We start from the raw sequence: 25910 nt of genomic DNA, 5'->3' as shown, positions 1-25910 counted from the left end.
GGCTGGGCCGGCACCGATACCGGCACCGACAGCAACACCGACACCGGCAGCAACACCGACACCGCCCCCGGCACCGCCCCCTCCCGGCAGCAGCCGCCGGGCCCCCGGCAGGACAGAGCGGGCAGGTGGGAGCCCCGGGGCGAGGAGGGGAAGGGGAAGGGGTAGCGGATCCGATCGGATCGGGACCGGGATCGGGCCGGGCCGAGGAGGTTGTTAAAAGTTGTGCGTCTTGTTTTTGTGTTTTGTTGTGGTTTTGCAGGCACCGCGGTTACGTAACGGGGTGCGGAGAGAGCAGCCGCGGGGTTAGAGGATGCGGATTAGAGATTGCGTTGGTTCAGCGGATTGTCCTCTGCCCCCCGGAGCAAGAGCACACCCGGTGAGTCCCCAGAACCCGCTCTGCGTGGGGCAAATTAACTCCATGCCGCACGAAATGAAAGGGGAAAAATAAAAATAAAAAGAGTAAAGAAACCCCAAGGTTAAGAACGCGCTATAAACGGACAAAATAAAAAGAAAAGATTGGAGGTTTAACAGTCCCCTGCCACAGGCTGCGGGAGCAGCCACTTGGCCAGCTGTTGGTACAGGCTGGACGAGGTTCAACCCAAACCCCGAAACCCGGGGGTATGGAGATTGGATACTCATTAGCTTCCAAACAAAAGTAAACATCTAAACTCATCTGACACTATAGTTTAGTATCTCAGAATTAATTTAGTGATAGTGCTCTGTTTCATGAAATGTCCATGTGCTAAATCCTCTCCTTGTGTGCAACACAGATTTTACAGTGTTCTGATTGAGGATCTGTGATCACTGACACTATGGCTGCCATGGAGATAGGAATAAAAATCAATCACACAGTGAGAATCTTTAAGTTATATTCCATTGAAACTGACTTCTTGGAGAGCTTAAAGAGGAAACTTGGCAACTAAGGTGCCACAGTAGAATGAAAGAACAGTGTTGGGGGGGTGTGTGTCTGTGTGTGTGTGTTCTTCCAAGCTTCACACTAACTTTATTCATGCAAGTCTTCTAAAATGTAATTCCTCTCACATGAACTTGAAACTGGAATCTTTCCAAATTGCAGATCTGTAGTATGACTACAGGTACATCCATCTGGCAGAAGCCTCAGCTGACACACACAGCTCTGCCAGTTTCTGTAGGAGTATCTCATCCAGGAGAACAGGGGTTCTCATGGGGATTTGATATTGGTTGCAAACGAGGTATGAGATTTGGGGAATGCAAAATTTTCCTTGAAATTTAGTGTAGTGTCTCAACTAGTGTTCTCACCATCAGGACAAGAGGTTTGACCACCTGTTTCTGTATATAATTAATCCTAGACAAACCAAAAATAAAATCAAAGTTTCACGGCAGGCATTTCTAGGACAAGAGGATTCAGTCATTTGTTGGAATTCCAGCAAATTGGAATGGAAAGAATTTTGAACAACTGTATTAAAAAAATTCACCTGTCAGCCACTAGCACGTGGAGACTTGTGAGCTACTGGCACCTGCCCTCATGCCTGTCTTTTGTTAGATTTCCTTCACAGTGTGGATATCCCAGCTTAAAAGACACTTGCAGTATGTAAATTTGTTGTAATATCTCACCTTGACTTCTTCCTTATTGAGATCTCCATTTGTTTCAGGCAGTTGGATGGATTTTCTCTGACGCCTGATGATTTTCTGTGCTAAATTCAATTATGAGCTTCAGATGGTAAGGGTATGAGAAGTTATCACCTAGATAAGAAAGCAGACTCCTTTTAACAAGATTTCAGGACAGTTCTTGGCTCTTGGAAAAAATAAGAGGTGTGGACTGCTATCTGCTTGATAGATATCAAGGACACATCTCAGAAGGAGATTTATGTTTAATTAACCCACTAAGCAGACAGTGCAGTTTTTAGACTTTTCTCCATTCCCTGTTTCATGATGCAAACGTTTGAGCTCAGTATTGTGGCAGCATGAGACTTCTTTGGGATTTTGAGTGCACAATGCAGTAAAATGCTATTCTTCAAGACAGCTGTAAGGAGTGACCTAATCTAAATGTACAAACTGGATATTTAAAATAGCCACATGACTGAAATAATCTTCCTTAATTTGGGGGAGAGTTTATAGAGAGATAAATTTTAAGAATATTTGGAGAGCAAAGGACCATAAAACATACCCCAAATCATTACTCAGTGCTTTCTTTCTGTGTGCATTAAGACTTCAAGTTCATCATCCTTTAGGGACGCTGCAGCTCAGGGATGCTCAGACCACTCTGCCATTAAAAGAACAAAAAAAATAAGTGGCAATATGGATCTTGTTTTAAGTATATGGGAAGTAAAGCACACAGATTCATCTGAAGACAAATCTAAGGAGCTACAAAGAATTGTTCCAGCCATCCTTCAGTACAGCCAGGTATTAGCACATACCTTTTCTAGAGAGCTGAACCCCATGAACTTTTGTGTCAAAATGCCCAGAGATCCAATAGCAGTTCCCAAAAAAGAAAAAACTATTTCTCTTTCCCTTGAGTTTTAGTGCCCCAGGAGCAGGAGGGTGTATGAATTTTCTGGTGACTCTCTTTAACCTGTGGTTTCTCTGCTCAGTATTTGAAAATGATGGATCCCATTTGCACCATTCAGTGAGACATCCATGTACACACAGAGCTCAGGATTTATTCAGCCAACAACCTGAACATGCTTCACCTTTGGGATTTAGGATATGATTAACTCTAAACATGGGATTTCAATCCCTTCCTGAACTGAAGCCCTGGTTAACAGGTTCAGTCTATGAAAATAAAGTTCCACAAGACCTTCAAGTAACTGAAGAGGCTGAAACAATATCAGCATCTCAGTCTACCAGGTGACCTTGCTTTAAATTATAGACTGTAGCCTTTCAAACAATGTGGTGTTGTTGTTGTTGTTAGTAGCAGTGTAGGTGATGGAGGGAAAAGGGTAGAACTGGTCAGCAGTTCTCTGACAAGGTGACAAAACAGGCTGTATTTAGAAGTTCTGATTAAAATACACTAACTTGATACACAAAGTCATCTTCCACAAACTCCCAAGACACATGTAAAGATGAACTTTGATCATTCATATAATTTGATTTCTTAGTTTCTGTGATGATAGACTACTGCTGTGTCTTGAAAGAGTTTGTGAAGTGTTAAAGACATCAGCACAGATCAGCTCTGGGGTTTTTAGGGCCAGGTCAGTGCACAGATGTAATCAAGTTTAGCAACAATTTCTGCTACAGCATTTCATTTCTCTTCCAATGTATGAGTTCACTTTTCTAGGGAGGGAGAGTCCAATCTATTCTTTTTAAAAAACTGGTACATCAACTTCTGTTCAGAGTGCAGAAACACACCAGAGAAAAACATTCATGGGCATTTCAGTTAAAAAAAGAAAAGAAAAAAGCTACACCTGTGCATGCTGTCAGCCACATCTCTTTTGAAAGTGATCTTTAGACCCAAATTATGATACTTATTATCATAACTTCAGGAATATAATTCTGCATGCACACATCCACCCTCTGGAACTGTTCAGGAAGTATTTCCATGCCACACTGTTGCCTTGAACATGCAGGCAACAAAGTTTGAAAATAAACAGCTTTGTTGCTCTGGCTTTGTTTCCAGAGCCACCTTCAAACTAACTTGTTGTCTGCAGACAGCTTAGAAACACTTTGTGGTACCTGTAACAATGAGTCCTGGTCCAAAGAGCCCATGAGATGCACAGGAGGTGCAGTAGAACACTGTCTGCTTCCTCTAAAGAATTGTCTGCTGGATCACTGGATTTAAGCATCTCCTGAAAAAGTTCAATTTATACCAGTAGCAGCATCAGAAAGATAGTAAGATGCACACTGACAATATCATCAAGGAAAGGAGATGGAGGCTCCTTTCTGCAGTACCAAAATCAAGTTATTTTGTCTGTTCCAGGACCCATATCCTAACTCTGGAAAGGGAGCTAGTCTGAAATTTACATTATAGATCTGATTTATGTTTTCTGTTATGAGAGCTGCTGTATATTACACAATTTTGTGGCACATTCTGAAAAGGGGGAATGTAAATTGAAAAGGACAGGTTGCTCCAATAAAATACAAATTTAAATCAGAATTGTGACTGATGTGTATTATATTCTTTTGATGCAATTTATATCTGCTACATTATATGAATGTTTTGAACTCAGCAATAAATGGTATGATGGACACTTTCAAGTATCATCAAGAAAAAAAGAGAAAGCTTTAAATTAAAACCTATCATGTTTGATATCACCTGTTTGATGTGACAAAGCTTGACCATATCTTACAAGAAAACAGAATATAGGAACAGGAGTAGATGTTTACAGAGTTGGCACATCTACTGAATAAGCTTCTTTTTCGCAACATCAAGTGAAGACTGGATTCTGTCTGAGCAGAACTTCTATTCCATATTTTTAAAATAATTGTACAAGTCTTGACTTCTCAAAGCTGTGCTATATTCACAGCCTCTGTTACCAATTTCACCTGACATCCAGACATGAGAAAAACTCAAGTGCAAATACACACGTTCTCTATGAGAAATTTTTGGGAAGTTCTTGTTAGTGGAATGCAAGAATTCCACCCCCAAGCTCTGAATCCTTGTCAGTCTGGTGCACTGGTGTGCACTGACTTTCAGGGTACAAATGTCAATTTAATTTGCCAGCCAGAAAGAGTAATTCAGGTTGCCTAATAGCATTGGGTGATACAGTTCTGAACGAGCATGGCTGTTTGAAACAAGTATTCATTGTTCAAATGTGCTTCAGTCTGAATTTGGTTTTTCTCTAGTGCTGCCCTTAGGAGTTCACTGAACCTGACAGTGCACTCAGATGTTTGACATTAGCTGTGACTTAATGGAACTTACACATCATGTAACAGTACATTACTGGCAAAGAACTGAAAGATACATTCCAGTAACTGTTTTTTCAGGGGAAAAGTCACTGGCATTAAACATCACATGCTGAATTTCTGTGTTTGCTTTAGGTGCTGTTTTAGAAGAATAGCCTCTGACCAGGAATAAAAGTTGTTGTCGGAATAATATGCGAACAGGTAATTTCTGCCAAGCCTCCACTTGGATGTGCATTCATACATCATTAGTTTTGTTAAATTACATTTGCATGGATTTTGACAGCTGCCACAGGGATTGTCACAACTGCTCCATAGGGCTGTAACCTCCAGTTCATCAGTCAGCAGCACGACTTCTCTGAGATGTTTGCTCTGAGCAGCCCCAACTTCTCCCAAGAGCTGAGTCAGTGTGTGGGTTACCTGGTTCTCTGGGGGTTAAGGTCCTGAGCCTTTATTTCTTCTTCTTTATAATGGATCAGTCAGGTTACAGAACTTTAAATCCAGGCAGACAAGGTGGTTTAGGGACAGGTTTTCACATCCTCAAAAAGAATAACTGAGAATGAGTGAGTTCAGGGGCTGCTGTTACCTCTGACAGTTCTAAGTATTCACAGTCTGGCATTAAGAAGAATAATCTTCATTCCCCTTCACCACTCCCCCCACCAAACCCCAGATTTTTAAAAAAGTAACTTTTGGGTCCTACTTCTTTCTATTTAATCTCTCACTTAGAAGGCTATTTCAAAATACATATATATATATGTAGAACATATGTTGATAGAATTTCTAGAGGTGTATTAACTGCAAAGCTAAATCTTCTGTATTTTTAAATTGCCCATCCTCACTCGACTTGTTAAATGTTTCTATCTTAAGTAGTCCACATTTGACTTTCAAAGCATACAATTTGCATTTTTAGAGTGATATAATGTGCTGACTTACCTCATGAAAACTTGTAACAGATTCACTGATGCTCATGTAACTGGGGCTTGGTTTGTCTTGAACCCATCCCTCCTCTCCAGTATTCTCCTTTGCATCACTGACCATAAATGTAAAGAGATCAGCTGCTGCTTTCATACTTTCCTGTCTGTAAGCACAGAGCTGTAGCTTCAAAATGTGAGCTGAACTACTGCATTTCAGTTAAGTGGGGATGAAGTACAAGAATATGTATTTTCTGTATTGTAGAAAAAGCCATTGCTATGTCCTTAGTAATTTCTGTGTGTGTGTTAAGAGCATCCTGATTTTTTTTTTTAAGTTCTTCTTATAACTTTGTCATCTCTACTGCATCACTCTGGTAATGTCAATAAGTAGTAGCAAAGTGAATACACAAAATAGAACTAATAAAAAGCACAACAGGATTGGAAAAGGTGCACCTGATCTACATGGACATAGAGATTCCTTCAAATACCTCATTACTGGTAAAATTAAGGTTACCATTTTCCCCTCAGCACTGGAGACAAGGAAAGAAATAGCCTATAGAGAAACTAACTACAATCAGAAAGAGTTTAAAGGCAACAAGATATCATGCCTTGTGGTTCTATTTCTTCATCTTGATGCAGAAATAGGCCTGTCTCACACTGGCATAGTCCTGAAGAAAACTAAATGCTCAAGTAAGGTATCAGTATCTTGGTACACTGTTCCTGTATTCCATTGCCTTTCCTCATTTCAGGAAGGATGTATCCTTCAGTTTAATTACACTGTCACAGAAGTTCCACTGCTGTGTTTCAATAGACTAAAAATAATTTATAGTTTTTGTTTTAAAAACCTTGGGTTTTTTTTCTTTTACCATTTTATTCCTATTGCAATTATCTTGTATTGTAACAGTATATTATACTGGTACCCATGCAAAATAATTGAAGAAGTCTTTTAATAGTGAACTGGCAGTACCTGAATTGCCAGCAGACAAGCACAGGCTGCTTCAGAGCTGAAATAAATTCCCATTTAACTTCTCTCAGGGTAGGGCAGAACACACACACACTTCTGTTATGCCACATCCTGAGACAGTGCAACAAGGTCAAACAGGAACAATCTTTCAGGCTTACCTCCTGCCTCCTCCAGCTCCCTCATTTATCTGCACAAATGCAAAAATGTCCAATTACCATTTGGCTGCTGGCTCTCTGATAACATGAACATGAAACTGAACTCCTGGTGAGCTCTGGGCTGTAACTGCCTTCATCTTAAAATGATGTAAGAACTTCACTCACACTCCTGTGTCAAGATGCTGTCAGAGAAGAATCTGTGAAAAGACAAGGAGTGGAATTACTGGGGATAATTCAGAGGAGAGCAGGATGCACAATGATTTTCTTGCACGTAGCTAAAGCTTTCCTGCTCCTCTTAGAGAAGTCAGGTGTATTTTAGGTACAAAGCTGCAGAAGTTCCCTCTAGGGTAGGATCTCTTATGGCAACACTCCTGACTGTTTCCTGCAGAAATAAAGAGGGACCCCAACTCTTTTTCCTGAAGGACAAATAAGAAAACTAAAATCTTGGTTCTTAAACAATAGTATATTTTGTATAGGGCATGTCTCCCACACATAAACAGTGAGACAGCAGAATTCTTCTTTCCAGAACTCCTGAGGGTAATAGCAGCAAAAGGAACACCTCAAGTGTGAGGTAACACATGAGTATCACACTTCTGATGTCAGAAGACTCCTGGTTTTCTTTAATTGGAATTCTGTGGTTTTCTAAGATTGAAGAGATGCAGAAAAATATATATGTATATCTATAAAATGAGTTACTGATGCATTAAATGTATCAAACACCTGCAGTCCAACTTCAACATTGAGACTTCCTTTAAAAAAATCACTTATCACTTAAAAAAAGAGTGATATGGTACAGATACTCTATTTAGGCATAAAATGGACTAGTATCCTGTATTTGAGGTTTTATGAGCCTGTCTAACTGGCTTTAACACACTAACAATTCATGTCAGAAACCTACCAAGCTGGAAAAATCTTCTTCAAATCTGTGGAAATCCCAGTGCAAAAGACAGTTTTCTACACAGGTAACACCCCCGGGGCTAACTCCTCACTGCTTGTTAAAACTGGGCTGGGAAAACCTGGTGGTGCCCAACTGCACAAGGATTCAGCTCTTAACAGCCTGAAGCAGCCACACTATGTCCTGACCCACACCAGGAACTATCCTGGGTTCATCTCTACTGGGTCCTGCTCTATCCCAGCAGCTTGTGCCATTGGAACAGGACAAACCAACCCTTATCCAGGTCCTGGAGTGAATCCCTGAACCCAGCCTGCTTAGTGGTCACCAGAGGCAAAGGAAGTAATGGAGAATTTCCCTCACTGCCAAGGAAATGTTGCATTTATTCTTATAACTCAGGGGTTTTATGTCTGGTATTGTGATAAATCTATGGTCTCTATGCATACTTAGATGAAACAGTTCTCCCAGATCCATAGTGCTGTACATTCCTGGCCCAGAAGGACACCTGAGAGGCTGCTGCCCCTTCTCTGGCCACAGGGTGCTCTTGTTTGTGCATGGGGGATTGTTTGGGTGGTGGCTTTTTGTTTGCTTCATTTTGTATTTTAGGGAAACCACTCTCCCTCCCCAGAAAGTATAATTTAAGATGTCTTTTTATTGATTAAAATACAGAAGTCTCCATTTTTCTCTGTGTTTGTTTTGGTCTTATTTTTAAGATCATGAAGAACTCTGTGGCACCAGTTATGGATCTTTCTGTCTAAACGGAGGGATTTGTTACATGATTCCTACAGTCTCCAGCCCATTCTGCAGGTCAGTGACACTGAAGTTTGTGTGTTTAAGTACCAGACAGTAGCTGCCTAAAGACTTCCTGTTAAAATGTTATGTAAAAAAAAAAATACTTCTTACCTGTAGCTGTTCCCAGTCCAGCAATTGATGCTCAGATTACTCATCTAGCTTGCAGAGACACAACAATATGAGAAAAAATAAATGTGTACACTTGGTGTATCCTCAGAGTTGTTTGATGGGTACTCAGCTGCCTGTGCATTCAGGATGGTATCTAAATTTAGAGCCACATTTCCTCCTCCTTACAATACAGAAAGGAACAAAAGCAGTTTTTTTGCCTTGTGGAATATAGATGTAGGAAAGTCATTCAGCAAGGCAAAGTACAGTCCCAGTTTTTCTTCCAGATAAATTATATTTTTAAAATTCTTCTCACATAAAATGCCATGACCTGAACAAAATGAGGAAGTGCAAAAAAAAGGAGTATTATCTTTTAAAGGGAGAAAAAGGATGTAATTCAAGACTATGTTCTCTCAGTCTCAGTGAAATACTCAAAGGGCAACTTTACAATGATAGCCAAAGACCATTTGATAAAGAAGTATCAATGCAGCAAATAGAGACACTTCTTCCACCATCTGTTTATGGGGCTGTTTAAATGAAACCCATGTTTCACACTGCAAGAAGCAGCACTTCCTATTTTTCCACGTGCATAAATACAGCCCAGTCTTTTTAAATTCTCATTAGCCAAGACATAACAGATTAAATTCTGATTTTTCCTGGCTCTACATTAACCAATTCTTAGTTATTGTTAAATTACTGTAAATTTTGTGGGTTTACTTAACATGCAAATAGACATTCAGCCACCTATTACAAACACTTAAGGATATTATCTTTTTTCCTTCAGTGGCAACTTCTGCTCCCTCTTCAGTCTTGAGCTATAACTAATGATAACTGGATGAAACAGTTGAAGAAGGAAACAAAATCTTTTCTAAGATGCCTGCCTAAAGGATTTCTTTCTTTTGTTTGGGACATTTCAATTTAAACATTTACATTAAAACATGTAAACTCATCTAGTAGATGAGGAAAGAAGAGGCAATTTTGTGGTAAATGCTCCTTGAAAATCCTACACAGAATATTCCTGTCATTCAGCACATTGTCCCATGTCAGACAATGAATCAGACCCAGAAGTGAGGATAAAGCTCAGAAGTGCTCTGTGCTGATGATTTATTCCAACTGCTAAACCTTGCAAGCTTATGCTATGTAAAATGACTACTCAAGAGAAAAAATAAAACACATTGCAACTCCCTTTTTTTTCCTTAGAAAGAATTCCAGATTACTGATACAAGAGTACTTAGATGGAACAAGAATGTTTAACTAAACAGCATCACAGTCTCAAACTGCCCTAAATCTTTCCTCTTGCTAGACTGTGTGATGAGGAAGGTGAATTGGATGCAATAACTGTAAGCATGAAGTAACAAAACCTCCTAACTCTTCACTTTTCAGTGTGCAGAGAGCTTCCTCTTTCAAAGGGCTCCAAACAAAGTAATTTGGAGGTCAGGTACTAGAGGATTCTATAATCTGCTGAAGCAGAAAAGTAACATCTTAAGAGCATTTCTGTTATACTCAGGCAATCTTACTGCATTTAAATTACCAAGTATTTTTCTTCTGTATCTAGTGGCTGATTATGAAGTTACATGGATTTAAATAGAAGCATTCTATTTAAGCATGTCCTCATTCTAAGCATGTTCCTTAATCAGTCAGAGAAGGCTAATTATAGATGAGAAAGGTTTTGTTTACACACAGATATCTTAGTAATCAGCAGTGATGTGAATAGTAACAACAGAAAAAATGCCTCACTTTTCAGCAGAATTCAGAAAAATCCTTGGTTCTTTGGGGCTTCAGGCCTGGCGTCACCACACACTGGCGCAGTGACTTTGATGCAGGTTTCTGCCAAATCCCACCTAAAGCTTCCAGGTGCTCTCAGATGATCATCTCCCACCAGCAGAAAAAATGGAATTAGTTTCAGAATCTATGGCTGAAGGAGCATTAGTACAGAACTGATTAAAAAGGAGAAACAGAGCAAAACCAGAGTAAAACGCCATAAAAATACCTGAAAATACATTTGTCTTCACATGCTCCTAATTTACCCAAATGTCTGGTGCTAAACTGTTAGCCCACTTTATCTGGAACACAGAATCACAGAATTTAAATTAGAGTTGGAAAGGGACCTCTAGAGATCATCTTGTCCAAATCTCCCAGTAAAGCAGGATCAGTGTAACTGGGGACCTGGCATCCTGGAGGAGCAAGGAGGCTGTGAAGGGATCCAGCAGAATTGCTGTGAGGAAGGGCTGAGGGAGCTGGGGGTGTTGAGGCTGGAGAAGAGGAGGCTCAGGGGAGACCTCATCACTCTCTCCAACTCCCTGAAAGGAGGATGGAGCCAGGGGGGGGTTGGGCTCTTTTCCCAGGCAACTCTCAGCAAGACAAGAGGGCACAAAGGGTCTCAAGTTGTGCCAGGGGAGGTTTAGGTTGGAGATGAGAAAGAATTTCTTTCTGGAGAGGGTGATCAGGCATTGGAATGGGCTGCCCAGGGAAGTAGTGGATTCTCCGTGTCTGGAGATATTTCCAAAGAGCCTGGATGTGGCACTGAGTGCCATGGGCTGGGAACTACAATGGTAGCAGATCAAGGGTTGGAGTTGATGACCTCAGAGGTCCCTTCCAACCCATCTGATCCTGTAATTTGTTAGAAATTTTGTAGCATGCTAACAAATTAAGAGCCACTGATTACTTTCAGAATTTCAGTAATATTTACCATTGAGGAACTGATACATACACACAAGGTAGAGATTTAATAGACAGAAACTTTAGCTGACACACACACATGCCCCACTTGGCCCCTCTGCAGCACTGGCAGATTTTAAATACAGCTGATGTGTGTCAAAACATGAAGCTGTTCAGCTGCTGTCTCCCCCCATTCCTTTCCTAACAATGAATTAATGTTCTCTGCAGCAAAAGGCACACCTGTCACCATAAACAAGATGAGCTTCAAACTCAGGAATGCCCAAATGTACTAAATAAATATGCAGCAGAATGGAGAAGGATGGCAAAGCAGCTGCCTCAGGTGTATCATAAAACATGAGGCTGGAAGCTGTTTGCCTCAGCACCTGATGTGCAGCTGTCCCACAGTCATTAATTAATGCAGTGCAGAATTAAATGAAGATTTTGTTGTCTGAGGGGAAGTTCTGGTATTTCTATTTTGTCTTACACATGGCAGATATCTGAGAGCCTTCTTTTGGTATTTCAGACCAAATACAGATGGTGTAAGAGCACACAAACACAGCTCCTCTGCTTCTGAGGGCAGCACACAGAGAAATTAATAATGAATCCTCTCCTTTTGAGGAAGGGATCATATTCTGAAGAGGGCAGCAGCTTCAGGCTCAGTACTGCCAGGGACAGAGCAGACCATGAAAATCTCCCTGAAATGCTGGTGTGTGGTTAAAGGATATCTCCACTTTCCCCTTCCTTTGCTTCTACCCTAATCCAATCTCTCCTCCACAGTTCCTGTACTAATCCAATAAATCCCATGCAAATTCCTTCTACTGCTTTCTGTGTACCTCATCCTTCTCTGGCTCTTTCTCTGAGATGGGTCCTACATTCTCTTCTTCACATGTTCCCACCAGAGACATCCATGCTGAGCTGTAAGCATGCACAATATCCATGCTCCAAGTTACCAGGGAAGGGCTTTCTGCTCATCTGGACTTGCTTCTTTCTCTGCCTCCAAAACTGCTTCCACATACCCCAGGCTCTTCTGGAAACACAAAGTGTGTCAGGATTTTTCAGTTCTGCTTTTAGCTCAAAACGTAGGAACTGAAGTTAGAATACCCACCAAAAGCATAGGCAAAAAGGTCAGTAATGAAGCCTTACCTTTAATGGGACATGAAACAGAAAATGCAACATTCTCTTACATGTTTGAAAAGCATTATTGATCAGAATTAATGTAAGTGCCAGTTTGTCATATAAATATGTAGCTAAGGGTGTTCTAGGGAAAAGCAACACTTTCTTCAAACAATAGCATGGGCTTTATTTTTCTCTGTGTGTGTGTGTATATATATATATATATATGTATATAAACACAGTTTCAGGGTAAGCTATCAGCCATGTAATATGAATTGGATCACTAAGATGTTTCTGCTGTCTTTTTCTCCTTAAAGCTTTATATTTACACGCAAGCAATTTTTATACCACCAAGCACTGAGATTTATTCTGACTGAAGGAAAACTAAAGTGAAGACTCTTATGGTGTAATACTGAGCAATGGGAGTTTGTGTTCATATTTGACTCAAATTCTACTCCCATTTTTCAAGCCTATCAGATTCTTGCCTATGATGCCCACCTTAGTGTCAGGAAGAACAAGGGAACCTTCTTACCTGCTTCAGACAGGCTGGAGATCACTTGCTGTGGCTCATGAGCTGAGACTGCAGTGATGCCTTTTCCTGTTGGAGGGCTGGCATGCTGATAATTCAGTTCCTGATCAGACTGTAAAGGATCAATATAATTGCAGACCTGCTTCCTAACATCTTATCCAGTGCCTTCCCCCTTGGACTGAGGCTAATATGGGTAGTTTTGATTAATTTCCTAGGTTGGAAGATATATATATTATATGCCAGTGTTCTGAATCCAGAAGAGCTCCTAGAGTGATTTTATTTACAACATGCAAGGCCAGGTAGATGCTATCTAGAAATGGGAGTTTGAAGTCTCCCAGCTTTTCCTCAAACATTGGCTGCTGTCTTTCAACTCTGGCTGAATTAGAAATTCTATTTTTTTAGAGGAAGATATTTTTTTTTTTTTCCCCCATTTTAAAAATCAATTTCAGAATTCTACATTGTAGGACCTTTTAAAGTCAAGAGATAGAATGTGCTGAAGCAGCAGGATGACAGCACACAGGTGACCTTGTGACACAGCAACACCTGCCTTAGTGACCACAGGGCTTCATTACTGTAACTCCCTCTTCCTGTAGCCTACAAAAGCAACTCCTCTCCCTCCTGGAGCCATTCATGCAGGCACAGAGCTGCCTCCTAGATTCACAACTGCATCTATGTCATGCTTAAGCTGTGCTCTACTTTTAGGCACCCATTATAAACAAAATAAACTGAGTGGCTACTGACTTTAAAGGCTGTGTGTAGTAAGTACCTCTAGGAGCTACTATATGGATACCATCTGTCTGGGTCATGTTCACAGCCCACGTGCTTGTTGGAGGCTCCCTGCCTGCAGTGCTTCCAGTCCCTGTAACTCCACTGGAATTATGTGAGCTCTGCCAATGCAACAGGAGGAGCACAGTGAGTCCTGCTGCTGCTTACTGGAGTTTTCTGAGCTTCTTTCCCAACAGATTTAGGAAAGGGCTTTGTTCTCTTGGTTGTTTTAAAGCATCAGTTGCTTCTGTATTTAACTTAGTTCCTCACCTGTCTGTACATCAGTCCTGAGGGCTTCCTGAAAGCTTCTGCAAGCCTCTCCTTGAACATCAGGTTTTCAGGAATGCCCTCACTGCAGCAGAGCCTGTTGGTAGGGTCACATTAATTATTGTTTATTTAAATGTGACCATATGTCATCATCCCAATTTTCCTATTTCTATCAAAACCTCCATCCCTTTGAGATCATGTGGCAGTATTTTCTACATAGCATGGAAGTACTTTCAGCAAAAGTGTCAACATGTCAGTGCAGAGAAAGTGGATGGGCAGCTTTGTAATCCTAATCCATTGCACAGAGTTAAATCAGGTATTATCAAACTGGCAAGTCACAGAAAACATGTCTTAAAACTTGTTTGATTATATCCAGGATGTTTAAATTTTGTATGTGCCAGGTCTTTTTCCCTTTTCTATAGCCTTGGATTCATAGCAGTTTTCACCTTTACAGACTTAGTCCTTCTGGCTCATTCCTTTCTTGAAGCCTTAGGGCTGCCCTAAGCATCTGGTTCTATTTTCTATTTAGTAGAAAGTGGCTACAATCTCAGTGACCTTTTTGCTACTGTCATCACATTCCAAATTTTTTTCCCCATGTTTTTTTGCAGAACATGAACATGGCTTCCCCACTCTGTTCCTGCCACCACAGTTCCCTATCCCTGCTCCTCTGCCTCATGCCACCTGCAGCTCTCTTCAGCTCCAAGGAGTGTCTTGTCTTCTGCTTCACTTCCCTCTTTGGGCTACTGACTTAATCACTTTAAGTCATTCTCTAGAACTTTTCCCTGAGCATTAATTTGATGCCAAAACCTATTTATTTTTTTTTCTAGTATCATTTTAGCCTTGTATTATTCTCCAGTTTTCATTGGTATTCAAGAATACTTCTCTGAGTTAGAAATTCCATTTTCTATCCCTTATTCTATTCAGCTCTCCAAAGCATTTCTCTCCCAGTTGCTAGAGAACAATGCCCCACTCAAACTACTCTTCTATTCCTAAAGTATTCTACAGATTTCTTCAGAAATAGGCCACTGAAAGGCCACTGTACTTACAGCAAATATCTGGCACATTATCTTGGGCAATCAGAGCAGTCTGTGTACCCTTCCTTCTCCCAGCAGTCCAAACCAGTAACTTGGAAAAGTCTGACATTGCCCTCAGTAAAGGCTGGGTGTTTGATCAGCTGCACAGCTTTAGTGCCTGGTGATAATTAAATCTGTTTTCTAGTGTCTAAATCTTTAATTTTATTCCCAAAGGTCAAGAATGAAAAGAAGTGCTTGTAGTTCTTCATGCAGTAGTTTAGACCTGGGAGTCACATCAGGCATGCAGGGGGCTGTGCTCCCAGTGACCCATTGGGTTTATTTAGATCTGCTGGACATCTTTCTTTTTTGGCAGTTCCCTCCACCCCACCTTATCCCTCACCTGGAATGATACCTGGCAGCTGCCAATGGCAGTGGAGAGCTTCAAGCATGTAATGGAGTTCAGCCCATTTTTCTCAGCTGGAGCCTGAAATTGCTTATGTCACAGCTTATGATGACTTCAGTGCTAGAAATAGCAAGAAGGAGCAAGACATTTAGTAATACAAATAGAGAGGAGCAAATTTACATACATAAAAGATACATGCAGAATGGTGTTACTGAATGAAATGCTTCCTTTTTTCTCTAATGCAATAAATTTCTTAAGAAAACCTAGCAGAATAAGTGCAAAAAATAAAGAAAACTAATCTTCAATCAATTTTTTACTGAATATTAATTACTAATTCATTTTAACATGGTAAAACACCATCTTCATTTTAATCCTTTTTTCAGAAGAGGTTTTCAGAGGCTCAATAAATAAAACAAGCACAGTGGGGATGACTTTTAGCTGGGTCTCTTCAAGAGAGGGTTGTTCTCTAAGCAAATAACATGTCCTGGCATGAATTATTACACCACATAAACCACTTCTGCAGTTTAAGGAGTCCTGAAGCTCAAGCTCAATGAGTCCCCATTTCCTTCATCTCTTTAGCTGACAATACCAGCTCTTCAACAAAGAAAGCTAAAGTTAAATCAAAGGGGGAAAAGAAAGCATGGTTGCTGTGGGATAGAGGAGAACCAGTGGGATGACACAGTTAACACTAAAGAGGTGGATTTTAATTAATTAAATCTGCCAGTGGAGGAGGCAGATTTAACTGTGAAGCACACCATTGCTAATCTGATAAGGGTATTAAGAAAGGTTTGCTTTAATGCAGAAAAGCAGCATGGATCAGGATGTAAGCTTGATGCCCACATGCCCAATTCCCTTTGTTTCAGAAGTCTGAGGCGAGTGGAAATTCCACAGGAAACCTTGCTGGGAAGCAAGCATAAGCCTTGAATTATGCCCTAACAAGTTATCTCCCCACTTCAGACCAAAAGAAGCCTTTGTACTTTTCCTGTTAGATGACAAGTTACCATCTAACCCAAATCAAACTTGGTTTCCCCAGGTGTATTGAGAATTACACAGGAGCCCGTTGTGAGGAGATTCTGCTGCCCAGCATCAAGTCCCAGAGCAAAGGTGACCTGTTTGCAGCCTTCTTGGCTTCACTTCTTCTACTAGGAGTTCTTGTAATTGGAGCATTCTACTTCCTTTGCAGGTAAAAGTGCTTCAAAGTGCTGAAGCTATTCAATCAAGTAGAAATTTCTTCTGGTAATCATGTACTAATTATCTGAATGTAAAATATGCAATGAATTATCCATAAGGTTTGCATGGTTATTCAGCATAATTAATGTGGATGTTACAACTTGTTGCTTGTAATATTTTACCTCCTGGTTTGTAGCTTTCCCAATGTCTTTGCTAAGTGATTACTTATAGTGGCTTGGTAAAAAACCAAATGCAATACATCCATTTCTGAGAGCTTACAGTCTACCTAGAGCTAGTGCCAACATTTTAAATCACCAACCAACACTGGTGTTGTCCAAAGGTTGAGAAGGAAGAAGCAACTGACCCAAGTGCTTAGGGATCAGGAACTGAACTCTCAGCTAAACCAACTGGTGCCATTAACTCCCAACTCCTTTCCAGCTCCTGGTTTAAAGAAAAACCAACAAAAATCTAAGGAAAGACTCAAATTGAAGGACAACCCCAGGTAGATGTTTATTAAGTAGCATGCAGAAAAAATCAGAGGGCTATTTAATCTATCCAGAATGACCCATGTTTTAGTGGCATGAAAACATTAAGTGCTACACATCAGGTGCTGTAGGGTTGGTTTTAGGAGCATTTTAGGTATATTAGGATATAAAATAAAAACACATGAGCAGTTACTGGGGTTAAGTCCACCTGTCTGATGCTGTAACACCAAATGATTTAGTACACACCATTTAGTGTGTACCAAATGATTAATACACACACACCAAACCCACAGAAACTTCCTGTCCTCACTTACTCTCTGCAGTAAGTATGCAACTCAACCTCTTTGTGCTTCTTGTAAGAGCTCATTTTGTCACATCCTGTTCATGTGTATTTATGCCTTTATGAGGCACCTTACTAGCCCCTGTAATTTTTAGCCATCATGGTCTTGCAGGCTCTTCCTGTTACTCCTATGCTGCATTCCTCCTTGGTTATGATAACCCAAGGTTTCTGCAGTTCTGCTCTTTGCTCTCCCATAATCACATTGCCAAATCAACCTCTCTGATCAGTGCCTTTCAGTGAGCGACCTTTGGAATAGCTGCTCTGGTTTTACCTCAGCTGCTGTCATGGAAACCCACTGAATGCCACTTTCCCTCATAGCTGAATATATTTAGAGGAGACAGAGAGCATTTCATAAAACAAAGTGTGTATCAAGGAAACCTCGTTGTATAGGATACCCTCCCCTTGGATATGTTAGTTAAATGAATCCTGTCTTAGCAGAGAAATGCCACAGCAGGTACCAAGAGTATTACTTTAGAAGTAAATCTTGCCTTTGAGACCAAAAAGAAGTCTTCAGAGAGCAAAGAATTCAGAAAGTAATTTGCTAAAAGATCCCTTTCCTCTTGCACACAGTAAAATTAGGGGAAGGCTGGAGAGACAATCTACAGAGTGATGGTCAAAGAGCTTTGCATTGCTAAGCAGAGAAGGTGAGAACAACAGCAATGGCAGCTCTGGGCAAGTCTTCTATTAGTTGGAAGATGAACCTCAACTACTCTATTTCTTTATAAGAAATCCACTTACTCAAGATTTACTTAACTGGCAGACCATATACTAGGGCCTCTTTATTAGAAAAATAACAAGGGCAGCAACTCAGTCTTAACACAGTTGCTCTTGAACCCTTACCTACCAGACTGCCTTGGGAAATCTCATTAAATCACCATCAATTTCTTCTCCATAAAGAACATAACTGGCAAGGAATTGTCTTGTCTTACCTTTACACTTCAGGGACTGATGTATCACAATCCTCTTCCCCTAGGGAATTCACCTATAAAACAAATCCTTGACATCTGAAAGTCCTTATAACTCTTCACTGAAGTGACCAACATAAAAAAGGAGCCTCAAGTGGATAGTTCAGCCTGCTCCCTGCTTTTCAGCTGTGCAAACACATTTTTGCCAGCAGCTGTCATCAGTTTTTATTTTCTTTTTCCAAATTCAATCTACAACCCCTATCATAACATTCTGGAAGAGGGTGGAACTGGGGCTGGTAAAGGTCAGCTGAGAGGCTGGACCATCCTTGACTTGGCCTCTTAATGGGATATTTAAATTTAAAATGTTAAGAACAATATTGTGCTATCAGGTTTTCACTATTCCATCTCATTAACAAATATGCTTGATCCAGAATCAGCAAGCAGAGCTTCCCACCCCATTTTGTGTGTTAGGAAGCATGGCTGTGGCTCTTCCAGCAGAACATTCTAGTGTGGTTGGCAATCTGGAGGGATGCAGAAGAGGAGATATTAATTGCAATTTAGAATACAGAAACTGAATCCCTAAAATTATACATCAAATCTTTTAAGAGTTTAGAAAATCAGTGCTCTATTTTCTTGTTGCTGACATCATTTGTACCCCCTTTTCCATTCCAAGTTTTCTTCCTGTCATGCTGCTTGGGCATATTTCAGGACTAGGCATGTGCAAGTGCATTTAATGCTTCCTCTCAACAAATCCATTCAACATACAAGGGTGGAAAGAAAGGACTTTGTTCTCCTGCTTACAAAACCAGCTCATAAGTAACAGTGAAAGAGCCCACAAAAGAAAAGACTGCATAGGGAAAGCTCGGGGTGAAAAGTGAGAAATAATTCCTTTATATTTAGCTGAGTCATCACATGTTTATCAAGCAAGGATTTATTTTTTCCAATCTGCTGTTAAGCTGATTTCATGCTGTATTTTACTGTTTACTAGAATTCATCAGGATGGTGTGGTTTGGGAAAGCAAACCTGTAGGAAGGCAGAGAGAGAATTAAAGGTAACGAAGGAACAGCATTAGAAATAGCTACAGGGTGAGAATGATGGAAAGCAGAAGAAACAGAAGGAACAGCAGAGAATGGAAAGAGGGGAAAAGTGGTCAAAGGCTGGGGATGGAAATAAACAGCTTAGAAATGTAAAAAATTAGTCTATGGTTAAAACTCTCACAGGGCTGAAAGTGGCTGGAGGAGAGGCTGCTGTGGAGACATCTGAGTCCCAAGTTATAGAAGAGAATTCTTTAGGTAGCAAGTGAGGAGCTGGAATTTCCTTGCTGAAAAAAATATCAGGAATGCTGCAAAGACAAGGCTATGCTTTTATGTGTCCTCAGAGATGAGTCCTGTACATCAATTTCCTGTCATGTTGTAGGAATCAATAAGAACAGCACTGTCCACACTCAGGATTAATGTGAAAACCAGTTCAGGACATCAGCTTCCTATGTTACTTCATGAAGTTTTCTCCAGCCATTTAATGGCTACTGAATGTTACAACATTTGGGATTCCCAGGCTTTAAAGAGAAGGCTCGGTTCTGTTTGCTACAATCCTGAAAAAGCTCAGCACATAAAACTACTGCTGGTTCTGCTCACTGGGATTCACCAGAAACTGTGCCAACATCTTGCCGACAGATGTAGTTGAGCAAACAGATAGTGTAACATTTACATTGTGAAACACTTTCTTTTCTATTTTTTATCACAACTGGGAGTGATTTGCTGTGTAACACTGACAAAATGGCTGGGGTTGTAAGAGGCTTCTGTGCAGCTTTATGCCCAGGAGCTGCCTGACCACTCAGCAGTGTCTGGGAGTGGAGGCAACCCAGATCCAGCTTGAAACACACTTACACCCCCCCAAAATGGTACTGGGAAAACCTATTATTTTGACCTGGAAAATACAGAAAAGTATGCAAAAAACCCCCAAAAACCTTGATACGTTGTTACTGAGTTAAGAAATGCCATATTTTGCTACAAGCAACTCAGCTGTCAGTACAGGTCCATCTGAGCTTCCCAATCCACAAAGATACTGTGCAAGGGAGAACGGGAAAGGCAGCAGCCTGCATAGATCCCACAACATCCAGTTTTATTTACAAATTCATCTAGAGGCCTGAATGCCACACACAGAGCTCAAGGGACCAGAGAAAACCCTAAGGAAAACTACAATAAACCTGCAGTTCATGTCTGGGCTTTCTTACAAGGCTGTAGCACTGCCAAGGTACCTGTGAGGAGGGGAACCTTGGAGAGCAGGAACCCAGCCAGGCAGCACAGGCTGGGCCAGGGAGCAAAGCACTGGAGCTGTCCAAGCCAACAGACTTTGTGGAGGAGTTATCAGCACCACAGGACACAAACTGGGCAGAAAGGAGAGGAGCTCATGACTCCTCTCAAGAGAGCAGATGTCTCATAATTATTAAAAGAAAGGGAAAGAGCAAGAGAGCAGCTCTACTTACAAGATGTGTTTTCTCATCAAGAAGGCGTAGAAAAGATCACATTATTGATATTTCACTTTCAAATGCTGAGAGTTAATGATTAATTAATTAATTCTGTGGTATCTACTAATTGCTTGAATGAAGTCCTGAGAACTCAAGAGAAGCAGGAACATCAGCCTCGGGAGAGAAGCCTCGGAGTGCTCTTACTGCCTCTGATCTCCATCCTTTTCCCTCAAATAGATGCTGCTCAAAAATGCTGAGTGTTAACAAGAAAGCTATTGCAGAGGATCCACGTGAATTTTTTCATTCATTTTTTCACTCTGTGTGGTTTGGTTTTTTTTCCCCTTATTGTCTCTCTATTTTGTTTCTTCTGGTCAGGAAAGCTTCCATTCCAAGGACAAGTTCCTCAGAGTGTGGTGCCAGCCTGGGTGAGACTACAAGCAGCAATGGCTGCAGCAGTGAGTAAATCTCAAGCATGGGACTCCACAGGGGAGGAAGTTTTCTTGACTTAAAACCACGTCTTTTGTTTATTTTTCAGAAATCATAACAGAGTAAAGCATTCAAGTGGAAGAATGGTGGGAAAACAACAGGCAGAGCAACCCTAAGAACACCCTGGTTGTAGAGGATGATGTGGAAAACAAGATGAGAGAAGAAAGAGTGAAATAGGAGGCTACTTCTGTGTGGGAGGAGACCCCAACAAAGACATAAAGAGGAGCAGTTGTACTTATCAGAGTTCCCCTGTGTTTTTAAAGAATTACACAGAAATTGCTACAATCACTGTAACTTATGTTTGAATTTTGTGAGATTTTTCATGACAAATTGCTGTTTCCACTAATGCACAGATAGAAGCACAAGGTAATTTTGGTTTGTACTGTTTGGGAAATATGAAGTAATCTTTTTTTTTTTTCCCTTCACAGATAGCATGAGATCATCTCAGGGTTTTCAGCATGAGAGAGTAGCACAAACTTTTGACAGGATTGTCCTTTTTCATGAGATTGGCCCTGAGTTGAGCACTGTCTTGATTCAGTTACTCCCTGTCACCAGTCTTGTTTGCATTTCTTGGGAAACAAATAGTGCAAAAAGTGAGGATGAATAAAGCAAAACCATGTTTAGCTGCAACCAAGTTAATTTACAGAACAATTTTGAAGGAAATGCCATTGGGAAGGCAGGCTGCTTCAAACCCAGTGCAGCTGAGAGCACTGGAGCTTCTTATATTTGTTATTTCAGTTCACAAGCTTTGTGAATTTGATACTTGGGCCAAAATGAGATCAGGCCACAAATTCATTTTTAAGTGGTCAAATGCCACAGAAAGTACAGGGTAGCCAACATCACATGTGATTCAGTGAAACAGCACAACATTCTCTAGCAGTGCTTGCATACAAAATTAAGCAAATAGCCCTGTGAGCTCTAAAGCCAAGGAAACCCAGGTTCCAGGGGATCAGCTCTTCTGGTTGGAGTCCCTGGAGCCTAAAGCAGTGTTATGTGTTTAAGGATATGCAGGGTTGAGTAATGAATTCTGCTCCAAAGAAAACAAGAATCTCTCCATGCTGCAGAGTCTTTTCATTTATATTGGTAACTATTACATGGGAAGAACACCAGGAAGCCCATTTGGTAGCACTTCCCATCTTAAAGGTGCCTTCAGTGTTGTGCTGCCCCTTCACAATTTACTGCATTAAACCAAAATTATTTTCCTCCTGGCCCTGCATTTGAAAAAGAGCAGTAGAGGGGCTCTGATACTGTGACTCAGTTACTTGAAAACTGAAAGCAGAGAAGAAATGGGGGAGAGAATTTAGCACAACAGAAATGGTGTCTGTGCCAATGTTTTCTGACTGGGAGTGACCCAACTGAGCAGAGTCCAGGCAGAAAGAGGAGGAGGTGAGCTTACCTAAAAGGTTAAAAACTCCTGTTACATGTTCAGCAAATTCTGTCTCAGGAGATGGGGCTGCCCAGGAGAGGGAGAGCTTTAGCCAGAGGCAGTTATGGATTTAACATGGGACACCCAACTCTTCTACATGAAGCACAACAAACCCAACCCCTCAGTTATGTTCCTTTCATATTTAGCATCCTTCCAGATTTCCAGGACATCAAGCTATTTCCAGTAAAAACAGAAAACACTGTGGATTAGTGTGGATTAGTTTGTGCTATGACCTTATTCAAACCCAGGGATATTAATGAAGACTTATCTGGACAGGCTTGAGGAAAAAAACCACCACTAGAACTAAACTGCACTGTGATTCTCTGGCAGCCAGGATGCAGATGTTCCTGTGCCTCTCACCTGTAATGCCTCAGCATCTGTGTGCTTAAGAGACAGAATATTCCTATACCTCACATTAGCACAGAATAATCAAAAGAATTCAAACAGAAATTATTTGCTTTTAGTGATCAGTGGGAGTGAACAAAAGTGCTTCTTTCAAGGAAGTACTGCAGTATTTCCTGCACTGTGGGAGAAAATGAGCAAACAAGAAAACCCAGACATGTGCATGCCTAGAGATGTCTTAAAAAAAAACAACCAGCCAAACCTTTTCCATGATTGTTTGTAACATTCCCTGCCTGTGTTTATCCAGAGTCTGCTCTTGCTTTTCTTTTGGTTGTAACCCCTCCAACACAATCTCTGTGTCACGGCAGAGTGCTGCCCTGCAAAGCACCAAATACAACTTCTGTGAACCACTGCCAGGCAGGTTGCCACCCAGTTCCCTCTTGGGACTGGTAATGCCCAAACCCCCTTTCCCCAGGAGCTGTTTCTGGGGTTAGCAAAGGGCTTGGAAACAGAACCTGCAGCTGGACAACTTGAAATAAGAGGAAGACATTGCTGTTGTCATTGCCCAAATTAAAACTACAACCAATTTCTAACTCTTGTAAACCCACCTCTCTCAGTTTCTGTAGCCTCTGAAGAGGTTTTTTCAGTGTGCATTAAAAGAGACTGTTTTCCAATTATCCTCTCAATAGAAGTAATTCTATTTTGACTACAACTTTGCACAGGCAAATGATGGGCTCTATGAAAATGTAGCTGAGCATCCACTGGTGGCATTTTTTAACAGGGCTCCTTCATCTGAATCTCTGATGCATTCTCCATCAAAGAATATGCTGCTGTGTCACCCTACTTAGTCATTTTTTAGCAGTTCTGGAGATCCTAAGAGTTCCTGTTTTCAGGGTATTAGTGTTTACTCTCCCTGTTGCCATACAGACAACTCAGCTAAGACAAGCTTATTTTTAAAAAGCTGTTTCTAACTCTTAAAGCTGTGAAATTTTATCTTTAAAAGGTGATAAGGAGTGATGTGAATAGCACTGGAACATTTATTTTGAGAAGTTTGTGCTACCTGCTGATCTCAGTGAGGATCTACTTGTGAAATGTAATTTATACTTTGTTTTCTTTTTTAAGCATTTAGACACAAATCCCATTGATTTGGAATAAAATGTTTTGCTTCTGAATTATCAAAGCACTTGAAAAAAACCAAAAACCAGTTACCCATCTCTCTCCTAACAGGTAGTATTTCCAAATAATCCAAACCCATCTTAGGCCTTTTCCCATGACAATAATTCCCAGCCTTTCACTGAAGCTGTGAGTTGTTTAGAAAACCCCCCTGCATTGTTATGAAGTACTGGCAAGCATAAAATTATCAGCACAAGACTCCTACAGTGTTTGAGCCTGGATTTAACCTAAAACTGTGGCCCAGGACAGAGCCACAGCACCAGCACCAGCAGTGAGCTGGGGTTACCTTGCTGCACACCTTTGAGCCTGCAGTTCAGGAGGCAGAGGGCTGGCCAGGACACAAGGTTAATCCACAGCCCCTCTGAAACAGCCTCTTCTGGACCCTCTGGCTGGCTGAGAAATGGGCTTAGGAACAGGAAACATTTCCAGTAAGAAACCTGAGATTTAAGATTTTAGTCTTTAGCTTACCTGCTTTTGCATGCCCAAAGCACAGCTGCTGTATCAAGATGGAATACATTTCAGAGAGCCAGTAAAAAAATTAAATCTTCCCCACAATATAATAATGAAAATAATCAGGCAGGGGGGGAAACAATGATTTTCTTGATGTCTGCAGAGTGGTCAGAGATAGTAACACAAAAGACCATTTCAATTTACTATCTTTGTGATGTCTACCTTATTTGCCTGTGTAATTCCACTGAGAAAACCAGAAGCAGATACCTGGATAGGAAATGTTTCTTAAATTGTTATTGGGCCAGAAAACTTAGGCTGACACCAAGGTTTGTGTCTTCCATGAAAGCCACTCAACACCCACTACAGTTACTTCCAGTAGTAAGAAGTTCTCCATCTTTTGAAAGAAAAAAAATTAACAAAGAGGGGTAATGACACTGGGTTTTGACGTAAGGCTTTTAACTAAAAACTAATTAAGAATCCTGTGTAACCACTTGTTGTTACAAAATTCAGCCTCAGGCTTCTGATTCTCATCAGCCCTCTCTGCTGCATGCTGAAGGTTTGGAGGGATCATTTCCACACCTTGGCTTAGTGCTCCCCACCAAGGGGATTCAGTCTGATTCATTCATCACTCAAAATAAGGCTTGTTCCAATATCCACTTGGGCCCAAACAAACCTGACACAGGCAGAAAGAACACCCAAGTTCACCATCTTTGCAGTCCCTGCAGTTTTTAACAGGAACTGCTTCCCAGTGACAATTTAGCATCATTTGGCTCCAGTTGCTTTCTTACAACTGCATGGTGTAGAACAACATCCTCTAATGAAGGGATTTTTGGATTAGTCATTTTAAAATAAAAATGATTCTACTAGTTTTCTGCTTGGCTACTGCTGCTTTGATTGTGCAAGGACAAGGCCATGCATCACACCACAAGGCTCACCTATTCAGTTGGTGCTTTTGAAGCCTTCAGTTCACTTCATGGGAAGATGCATTGAGAACCAATGTGCAGCACAACATTATTTATCCTCTAAACATGGGGAAACAAATGTCTTTTGTCAGCAAAGCCATCGCTCCTCCCTGCAGGTCTTATGACTTTGAAGGTTTTCTTTTTTTGTCTGAATGAAACCAAACTCCAGTTGTGGTTGCTTAGGGATTATTGTCTCTTGCAATAAGGTATTACCCACCAGCACTGCAACTGAAGCTGATTATCTGCAGAGCAGCCCTGCTGTTTGAACTTGCCTCAGTTACAAATCTTTTGAGTGACAGAAGTATAAATTATTGCACAG

At 40.9% G+C, this 25910-nt stretch overlaps 2 protein-coding genes across 7 annotated transcripts in view; one reads left to right on the top strand and one right to left on the bottom strand.

Moving 5' to 3' along the window:
• Window positions 1-1613, bottom strand: part of TMEM266 (transmembrane protein 266) — an 88868-nt gene extending 87255 nt beyond the window's left edge. Inside the window, exon 1 of the mRNA XM_030456976.1 lies at window positions 1594-1613. The gene's annotated coding sequence lies outside the window, so the exon portion shown is untranslated. The remainder of the gene's footprint in view (window positions 1-1593) is intronic.
• On the top strand, window positions 2-25500 carry NRG4 (neuregulin 4). Of its 6 annotated transcripts, none has more exons than XM_030457029.1 (8): window positions 2-125; window positions 260-376; window positions 1632-1699; window positions 4957-5022; window positions 8454-8547; window positions 16419-16568; window positions 21133-21177; window positions 21288-25500. In XM_030457029.1, exons 4-8 carry the CDS (start codon window positions 5013-5015, stop codon window positions 21352-21354), a joined length of 366 nt encoding a protein of 121 aa, XP_030312889.1. In that variant the 5' UTR covers window positions 2-125; window positions 260-376; window positions 1632-1699; window positions 4957-5012; the 3' UTR covers window positions 21355-25500. The 6 variants fall into 6 exon arrangements, 5 of the variants coding, with proteins under 5 accessions (XP_030312889.1, XP_030312890.1, XP_030312891.1 ...); XM_030457031.1 differs by having other exon boundaries at window positions 3-125; window positions 21128-21207; XM_030457032.1 differs by having other exon boundaries at window positions 4-125; window positions 21128-21177.
• The last annotated feature ends 410 nt before the right edge of the window (window positions 25501-25910 follow it).

Source organism: Calypte anna, chromosome 10 (assembly GCF_003957555.1).
Source record: "Calypte anna isolate BGI_N300 chromosome 10, bCalAnn1_v1.p, whole genome shotgun sequence".
NCBI lineage: Eukaryota > Metazoa > Chordata > Aves > Apodiformes > Trochilidae > Calypte > Calypte anna.
The sequence above is the reverse complement of the archived record's forward strand: the minus strand, read 5'-3'. Positions and strand labels throughout refer to the sequence as shown.

Coding starts and splice junctions, on each gene's coding strand:
- NRG4 (XM_030457030.1), top strand. Junction 16,569..21,132: donor GCATTCTACTTCCTTTGCAG/GTAAAAGTGCTT, acceptor TGGTCAGGAAAG/CTTCCATTCCAAGGACAAGT. Junction 21,178..21,287: donor AGAGTGTGGTGCCAGCCTGG/GTGAGACTACAA, acceptor TTTATTTTTCAG/AAATCATAACAGAGTAAAGC.